The 10028-nt window shown below is 35.5% G+C and overlaps 1 protein-coding gene across 1 annotated transcript; it reads right to left on the bottom strand.

Annotated features, from left to right (window-relative positions):
* Nucleotides 1-569: 569 nt before the first annotated feature.
* On the bottom strand, nucleotides 570-9505 carry LOC145620389 (protein CIA1-like). Its single transcript, XM_081675063.1, has 11 exons — nucleotides 9371-9505; nucleotides 8479-8781; nucleotides 8231-8377; nucleotides 7545-7763; nucleotides 7340-7401; nucleotides 5477-5542; nucleotides 5319-5390; nucleotides 4696-4758; nucleotides 3481-3550; nucleotides 2011-2094; nucleotides 570-975 (listed from the first exon to the last, which is right to left on the bottom strand). The coding sequence occupies exons 2-11, from the start codon at nucleotides 8656-8658 to the stop codon at nucleotides 904-906; spliced, it is 1035 nt and encodes a 344-aa protein (XP_081531189.1). The 5' UTR covers nucleotides 8659-8781; nucleotides 9371-9505; the 3' UTR covers nucleotides 570-903.
* Nucleotides 9506-10028: the final 523 nt, after the last annotated feature.

The following is a 10028-nucleotide window of genomic DNA, read 5'->3' as shown; positions in this document are numbered from 1 at the left end:
CGTCTCAACGTGTATTTTTTAAATATTGTGTTTTTATAAATTTGAAATTAAAGACAGCAATAAGCAAACAAAATAAGAAGATATGATCTGGTCTGATATAAAATCTCCTAGTATGATTTAGTTTGATCTTAACAAGAATAAGAATAAGTCCATTTGCAATCAAACATGAGTATTATTTTGCCTAATAGATTATCTAATTTTATTTCTTGAATGATCTATTTTGTACCAATAGACATATGCAATAGTAATATTGCTCTAATTATAACTAGATCTAATTTTATACTAGTACTTTTTTTGTCCAATAAGGTATGCTTAAATAAAGCATCTTTTTTTTTCCTATAACTTGAATTTAACCATGTATTTGAGGATTTTTCTATTTTTTTTTTGAGATATATGCATAACAGCATAACATTTCAATCAACATTAATTTCAAATGATTTTTTATTTATTTATAAAGTATATTGGTTCACTATTGGTAGAATTACCTTACATTAATTGCAAGGACTCTCACTAGTTGGTTTATTAGAAATGATATAAAGTATTCAACATACAGTACAAATATTCATAAGTCAGATAATGATAAACTCATAAATCCCCAACCAAATAACATTACTAAATCGCTAGGAAACATTTCTTAGCACTTCACTAATTCTCAAACATAGAACCTGATAAGATTTACATATCTTCACCTAAATCCTAATGGTTCTGTTACACACCAACAATTTTTGGTATAGACAGTATATATATCTATTTTAACTTTGGAATTGAGTTTACATAGGAATACATGTAGCTTAGCTACGACTCCAACTTGCAAGGACAGAAAAGACGGCCACATCAATTCGACAGATAGAGCACAGAATGAGGAAACAAGGCAAAACAGGCTCTTGATCTGGAGAAGCAGAATCATGGTGTAGATGCACACTCCCATATCTTAATTGTTCCTTCATCGCTTGCTGAGGCAAGCAACGGTTTTTCCTGCATGACAATAGTGCATCAATCCATGTCAAGAAGACAAGAATATCAATAGTTGGGCATGTAAATTATACTTTATTGCCCGCCCATCAGATGGGGGTCTCATAACTCCAAAGAAAATTATTAACAAAGAGCATGCAATAGCAGCAGCCAATCAACTATGATGATGTCGCACCATCTGAAACCTACACTCTTATCCCCCCCCCCCCCCCCCTCTTTTCATGACCGATCATGGAAATCCCACAAACTATAGAAATTAAGCATACAGGATCACAAAGATGGTAATAGGGATGGCAAGGCTACGCTCTTACATCCACAAGAATCAACCTTAAGCCAGCCATGAAAATTGAGAAGTGGACAAAATTACACACTTTAGCAAGCCATGAAAAGTGGCTGGGGCATTACAGCCATACTAACCCAAACAATAACAAAGTGCAACGAACCCAGAAGCTCAGCCACGTGGCATAATTACATATGTGAGGAAGGGCAAGAAAGGACACAGAGACCTGTTAAGCGAAGCGGAGGTAGTGGAGCAGCAACAATTTCAGTGAGCAGCAACAACAGCAAATGACTGCAGTAGGGGGGTAGGCGTATCCTTGGCAGCTTTCGTCAGATTGTAATTTTGGCTGTTTATGTATTTATAAAAAAGGGAAAGGTAGGGCTGAGTAGCTTGTTGGATGCATTGGTATTGTGAGACTAGTGACCTAAAGTCACCCTTTTGAGTGTAGTGGCCTTAAGTCACCACCATTGTAAGAAAGTTATGATCTTTGAATGAATGAAATAGTCTCCTTGCTTCCCTCAGCTTGATTTCTTTATAATTTAACTCAATCTTTTAGCTTGATTCTGTAGTTTGTTAAACAAAGTACACAGCATATACCTAACATCTGTTCCCACCTCAACAGTCAAACCACCCAACACCCCCCCCCCCCCCCCCAAACACCGCTCCTCCATAAAAATAGGGAAACCCAACCCCACCTAATCAGTTTGCCAAATTTGCACTAACATGTTAGCATTTAATAGTAAAACAAAGTTTTTTACCGTAGGACTCCATTGCACAGAATTCACATCCATTTCATGAGCCTTTTCTTTCTTTGACAGTAGTTTGTACATGGGGCCATCTACCTGAGAAGTACAAGAACAGAGCAAATCACCACCTTAACTTAAAGCGTAAACCACACAATTGAAAAGATAGCTTGCAGTGTGTATGCAAAATACATTTCATTTTCACGTTCAATTGAGAAAATGCCCAACAGAACAAGTGACAATTCACCATCTCAAACTCAAAGAAAAAGTTCACAAATCAAATTCACAGTTCAATCCAGCTTCTGCCAGAAGTAGCAAAGGATAATGAAATCCTCCGGAAACAAATTAATTTAAAAAAAAAGGCAACACAAACCACCTAATTAAAGCACAAATACCCTCATTATCTTTGTATTCGGTAAATTTTCATTTAAAGCAACTTAAGTACTTTAAAAATTAAGAAGGACGAAAGTAAGTTTTCCATCCATCGAAATATATCACTATCTGAGTATGAGGTCAATACGACTTATGTTCTCATGCTACTTCTCACTTCCATTTTCATGCCACTCTAATTGATGTCACCTCACACGATTGGTTACTGTTTTGTTTCCTTGTTACCTTTTTTACGCCTTCTCATTTCTCGTCCTCTTCCTCCTAATTAACCTTTGGAAAACAATGTGATTCGCTTCATAGGAAATTGATTAAAAAAAACTGCAAACAAAATTTCTTAAATTCTAACTCATTTGCAATATTAGTTCAATTTGAGATCTTAAACATTTTTGTTTTCCTCAAAGTAACAGTAAAATCCATGCAGAATAAATGTAAAATGTAAACACCTTGGCAATTGATAAAAGAAATCTGACCAATTTTTACTGTCTACACCAGCCACTTATTGTCATCAAACTACTTGTCATTGACATTATTGGCTTGTGAATCAATTAAAGCTACCCTCATAAGTGTAGTTGCAAGAGAGCAGTTGTTACAATGTTTGGATTCATCAATTAAAATGCCTGTCTAACATATCAATTTTAATTACTCATAACCCAGCCGGTCAATGTAAAAAAAAATATACAGGCAGACAGCAAGCTACTTGAAATGACAGTCTTCTTGCTTTCTCGTGTGTATCTAAAGAAAATGCGTTAGAAGCACATTGCTGGAACTAAATCTACCCAAACAACAGTCCAAGAGAAAGCCTCCAGCATCAAAGCGCACCTCTGTATCGACTGAATCACTCTAAGGGTCTAGTCGGTGGAACCGGCGAAATCGCCATTTCACGATTTTGAAGATACAAGAAAGAAGTCTGGAACCTCTGAGGCCCCCGAACTTTGTTTTAATGAATTAACTTCTAACACCGATGAAAGGTGGTATGAGAGACATTAAATCAAGTTCATGTTGTAGCCTCACTTGTATTGATAACTTGCTTCTATACCCATAGAGTCATAAATTAGTCACTAAAGTGTAAAGAGAAAGCAGGAGATAATAGCATACCTGCCCATCATTATCCTCAATAAACAAGCGTATAGCATTATCTGCAGCCCCAGTGGCAATTACACCATTCCTACAAAGCCATAAGTCCTTGATTAAAATTAAATAATAATGATGAAACAAAGGAGGAATAAGCAACAAAAATCTTACGCAAACATCAAGAGTTAGAGATGAATATAGAATACATATACTAGGCATGAATAAGCATCTTCCTAAGCACGGTGATTGAGCTTAATAGAGCCTCGTTGCATTTCTGTACAATAAACTCGGATCAATATGTTTGCATTCTTGTATTCTTAGTTACTCGTCATTGTGTATAGCATCAGTCTATCAATGATACAAGCACTTTTGAAAAATGCTGGTTGTTAAGTAATAAACAAGAATCTTTATTCTATGTTTTAATACAAAGCATTCAGAAAAATAAACAAATAAAACCGGACCAGCCAAACAAGTCATCAAATCAATCCTGTAAAAAATGTACTGCACACTTGCAGAGTTAGTGTCTAGTGTATTAAATCAACATCATAATATAATGTTTAGTTCTAATATGCTTTGTAGAGTTTCTACCAGAAGAACACATGCACATGTACAGTAATCCTTCGAAAAAAGCTATAAAAGAACAAACAGTATACTATGATGTTGCATTATATATTTATATTAGTCACAAACATTATTAGAATGTTGTTTTTGAAAATTCCATTAAGTGTATGCAACTGATCTATGCAAAAGAAAAAAGGATTACACATCCTTAAACTTTGAAGATCTACGAGACTGCATTAAGAATTTGCTTCAGGGTCACTTGCAAATATCAATACTATAAACCTTCTTTGTCCATTACATAAAACCCAGCAAACAGAAAGAAGTGTTCAATTTTAACGGTTTGGATAGCAAAGTGGAAGAGAAAGGGAAGGGAGGGATGAAGAAAGAAGCGGGAGGAATGGAAGGGGAGGGAGAAGGTAAGGCTATATTTTCCCTCCAAATCTTTCCAACATTGGGAGGATTTGGTTTATTAAAGAGGGAGGGAAAATAAATCCTTCCATTTCTCTTCCCTTCCCTCCTATCAAAAGGTATCCAAAGAAGGGAGGATAATCCCTTCTTTTCTCTTCTCTTCCTTTCCCTCCAATTCTCTCAATCCAAACAATGTGTAAATCACATAAACCCATAAAAGAATTAGCAAGACCACATAATAACAAAGATTCTAGCAAAATAGAATACAACCTTGACCAATGAACTGAAAAAATCGTGCGATCGTGATAGCCTGAGATAGTGCAAAGGTGTTTCCTGCAATAATATAACAAATTAACACAGAATGTCAAGATCTATACACCAAAAAAATGCTGCTGAACAAGGGTGACAATAGCAATAACTAATAAGTGAATACACTATTCACACACTGCCCTTCAACCATTCATTGTACTTTTGCACAAGGAAAAATAAACATGTGGGCCCTTTTAGATTTTTCTTGATGTATACTCTCAACAAATCAAATTTTAACAATTTAGTAAATTAGAAGTAAAAGTTGTGGGTTGAGATATGTTGCGGTAATAAAAGGACAAAAGATGCAAAATCTAACATTATATGTAGCCTCCCCTTGTTAGAATTTAAATCAGCTAACTTAATGGTAAATTAGAGCAAATCGAACATGATGACGTCATCTAAACCATACAACAGTTTGTAAATACCAGAAGCTCGATAGTAAATGAGCTAAAACCATTCTAACTAACTAGATACAGGCCTTCCTGAGTTCAGCATGGTATTGACCCTTGATAGAAACATACACACAAGCATCCATCTTTGTATCTCAAAGAAAGATGAACAAACATCAATTACAAATTTCTTACCAAGGTGCAAAGCCATCACCAGATTCTGCATGCAGGCTGTCAGTTCCCCACACTTTGATAGTAAGATCATCACTGGAGAAGGGGTTTAAACAACACATTAGCTACAGTTATATTAATGCTTGAGAAAAGATTGGTCAAGAGATAGGGTCACAGCGTACCTACAGGTTACCATTTTGTCACCACTAGCATTGAAAGACAAAGCCCATACTGTCGAAGTATGCCCACTGAAAATGCACAATAGAAGTTTAAATTATCTGAGAAGAATAGATTAGCTTAGGATGAAGGGGCACTTTAATGCAAATTAATTGTTTTTCTTATCTTGAAGAGGAAGACAGCTAGTAAGTTACAAGGTTTGAAAAAGAAGGGAAGTGAAAAGGCTATATTTAAAAGAGAGGGAAGGAACAGAAGGGAAGACAAAAAGTTGCGTAGAGTTGTTTTTCTTTATTTTGTTTAGCTTTAAACTGAAGTGTCCAGCCACTACAAGGACTGGGATCGTTAACACCACTGTTGATGATTAATTAGCATTAACATTACAATCATCTATCAAATTTCACCAAAATCTCATCCTCTTCCTCATTCCTATAATTTTGATTTTCCGTTCTATACAAAACATGTTTCCTTGAGGATACCTGTAATACCAACAGAAAGATAAATACATGCAAACATTAACGAGGCTTCCTATACAGATTCCAGATAAACAAAGGAATCATGAGAAGGCGGAAGGACAAGGGGAAATGACTAAAGTTTCATATCAAGCAGAAGTCGACCATCACAAATTTAGAACATAAAAAATTTGCTAAGCGACCAAATAAGAAAACACACCATGTCAATAAGTGCACAAGAAAAGTAGTATTAGCTGGTATATAATGATTAATAAGAAAACACAATTTTTCTCATAATTTAAGAATTTGATATGGTAACCACATATGCTCTTATCTATGATACAAATTCACTGATTTGCCATATACGAGTACTAGCCTAGCCAAATCAGACAGAAATTAAATACCACTAGGGATCTGCTATAGAAAGAGCTGAGCAGTCACTATAACATTGACAACATAAAAGCCTTAACAGTATCAAGGTGCAAGAGCTGACAGCATATGCCAAGACAAAAGCAGACACAGCTCAGAGGACAAGGTATAGGCATTGAACACATACTGAAAAGTCAGCACATTGCCACACGAGCTTTGGACAATTCAGTATAGATCAGAGCAAAATAGAAGGATGGAAAATGCACAACGTAACTCACAAACCTACTTAACCTGATTAAATTCATCTAATTCCTCATAAACACCCCTGAAACTGTTGTATCACAATTCTCAGGAAGAAACAACCTTAAATAACCCTAGGAGCTCTCAAGATTCAATTTTCCTGAGTTATAGCATATCAATTTTGCATATAAATCCTAACTAAAGCAAGCCCAACAATCCCTGGTCAACTCAGAGAATCCACTGGAATAATATGCATAATACAGGAGCAGACTGCATTTAAAACACAGAAACCAGAGAATCAACTTTAAGGCATTACACCACAATATCTTCATCTTGTTTTCCCTTCCTGAGCCCAGAAAGAAAACTTGCAGCAGATCCAAAACAGTACCCGGTATTCCCCATATACAGCAAATTGCCCCCCCTCCAGATATTAAATGCCAACTCACAAAGAAGAAAGACATGTGAATAAGACACGTTATTGGAATCACAAACATAGCCATTTTTGGTCTTTTCCTTCAAAGTATATCACTAGCGTTGAATTTGATCACCCAAAGCAAAAGGTTCACATAAAAGCTCTCACGTGAAATGTAAATGGCAGGAGTATGCTTTCCAAGAATTTGTGAATAATTAATTCAATGCTTAATGACATGAAATGATGGCAAAAATTATGCTCATGCTTAATTCAACATGTAATTGAACATACTACATTATGTCGCTGAAGTACGCTTTCCAAAAATTTGTGAATAATTTGTTGAGGAACACAAACTTTAACACAGAAGATAACACTAAAAATGACGCAAAGTCATATACCTGCTGGCCTCATTTAGTGTTTGAACACAATGCCAATCATCATCCCCATCTTCAGCCCATATCTGTCATAATGAAAGTAGACTATTATCATATGAATCAAATCCTAAGATTAATGCCTAAACTAAAATCATTACTTTGTGTAAGATATAAAACCATTGTTGATATGCATAAAAAGGCTTGCACATAACAAAGAAAGAGTTTGTACCTTGATACTATTATCATAGCTACAAGAAAACAAGACATCCACAGTAGGGTGCCACTGGACCATTTTGACATCCTGCGTATGACCTTGCAAAACTGACACACACTCAAATTCATTTCCAGGCTTAACCTCCCATATCCAAACAGATTTGTCTCGCCCACATGTAGCAATTAAAGACCCGGCTGCATTCCAAGATACACTTTTCACTTCATTTTCATGACCCTGAACAAATTACAAGCCAGCATAACTCTATTAAATACAGTCAGAACTGAAAGTAGGTATTAATAAAATAAAAAAATTTATATATAAATGAAAGAAAAAAATGGAATATAAAATTATGCAATTGAGCATTCAATTAAGTATAAATTTAACCATTTCAATAATTTACGCTCTGGAATTCAGGAACAGAAGTTTCTAGTCGATCATAAACCAATAACCACAAGTCCAAAAAAATAAGTCAAACATAATACAGTGTAAAAGTAAAATCAATGAATGCTCTAGAGAGTTAGCATTTCCTTATTCATATCCAAACATCATCAACAATTACAATCCCACCTACATGTCATAGCTTATACAATCCAAAGTAGCAATCTCACCATCACAGCTCTGTTTTATTCAAGTTACTTTTCCAACTTATCGTATCTGATTATTAAAAATTACTCCGTAATTATCTAAAAAGCAATGAATACCTCCAAAGTTGAGATGCATTCAAAATCACCCCCAACATTTTCCCAAATGGCAGTAGTAGCATCAAAACTCGCAGTAGCCAACATATTCCCTGAAGGTGACCAAGCACATGATCTGATAGTTCTCGTGTGTGTTTCCTCCAATACCGCCTGCATCATAACACAGCCCACATTGTTAACGATTAAGGGTCGACTAACATGATTTGCCATAAGGAAACATCTGCAGATAATGGAACAATAAATCTATTTACCTTGCAGTGGAAGGAAGCAGAGGATGGAGATTGTTCCCAGATACGAACAGTCTTATCACCGCTACAGGAGGCGAGAAGATTGGTGTTTGTGGGGTTCCATGCAAGGCCCCACACTCGATCTGTATGACCTTCAAGGGTTTGGACATGTCTCAGCTCACCCATTTCGTCAATGGAATTCATCTTCTATATTAACTTGTGATTGCTTGCTTAACTGTAAAAGGTTTTAATTTTCCAGTTTTGATTGATGATGATGGCGATGTAATTCCTATAGAAAATGTTCTCCTTTATAATACAACCTTGGATCTGTTATCACATAAATGCACATTAAAATTAATGTAGGATAGCTTAGTTTTATTCAAGTTTCATACTTGTAAAATTACTCCTATTTTAACATATATAACGTGCAACACCCAAACAAAATAACAAACTGTATATCATCCAACATTTTAACCCATAACAAGTTTACATTTTACAAACTATGGTAATAATCCGCATTTTTTCATAAACCCCATTAACAAGCTATGCCAATAATCTGCATTTAATATGTCATAAAATCTCTATAAACCCTAAATCACTAATTTAAAAACGTAAACCCCAGCAAGTAAAATCATCTTTGAACATCAAATTCAGAAAGTTTAATATCAAACCCCAGCAAGTAAAATCAAATTAAAAATCAATTGTTAATGGGTTTAAAAGTTTAATATCAAATTCAAAAAAATTAATAAACATCATGAGCTTCAACCTCCAAAATCAGCATTACTTGTAGAAAAAAGCAGATAAATAATTAAAAAAAAAAAATCAAATATTATTCATATGATAAGCTTATACTACGAGCATAATATAACAAGAAAAAAATAATAATTTTTGTAAAGATGGAAGAGTTAGAGCTTACTTTGAAATTGTGAATTGGGGATTTGAGAAAAGTGAGATTATGAGAGACTCTGAAATTGGCCCGTCTCCGATCGCCGGAGTACTGATCGTTTGCGTGGATGTCGTCAGTGGTTTGCTCAGGTTGGAAAAAAAAAAAAAAAAAAGTGTTAAGGTTGGGCTATGAGGTAAATTGAATTGGGCTTCTAATTCGTATGAGTAGAACCATGACTAATAATTATTCTCCTTTCCAGGGATGGCAATCCAACTAGATCCAACCTTACTCCGTTCTGAATCAGACCCGAACCCGACTGTGGATGATATACTCCAAATATACTCCAAATCGGAAAAAAGTAATCCGACTATGAGTCGGAAGAGGGTCAAAGTCGGATCTTACAAAAAATCTGAGAAAAAAATTCAACTCCGACAGATTATCCGACTTCGAGTCTGATATATCGTGAATTGGGTGTCGGTCGTGGTGGTAGTGAGTGTGGGTTGTAAGACCCAACCGAAATAATTCAGAGTTGGGTCAAATTGGAGTTGGAGGTTGGATATTGAAGTGGGATCAAAGTCGAAGTCGGATTCGCGGTTAGATTTTGCCCCTGACTTCCTGTAGGGTCAGAGTCGGAATTAGCATAATCCACTTCGAGTCCGACCCGTTGTCATCCCTACTCCTTCCTCCT

Source organism: Chenopodium album, chromosome 27, assembly GCF_948465745.1.
Source record: "Chenopodium album chromosome 27, dcCheAlbu1.1, whole genome shotgun sequence".
NCBI lineage: Eukaryota > Viridiplantae > Streptophyta > Magnoliopsida > Caryophyllales > Amaranthaceae > Chenopodium > Chenopodium album.
Note: the sequence above shows the minus strand (reverse complement) of the source record. Positions and strands in the feature narration are given on the sequence as shown.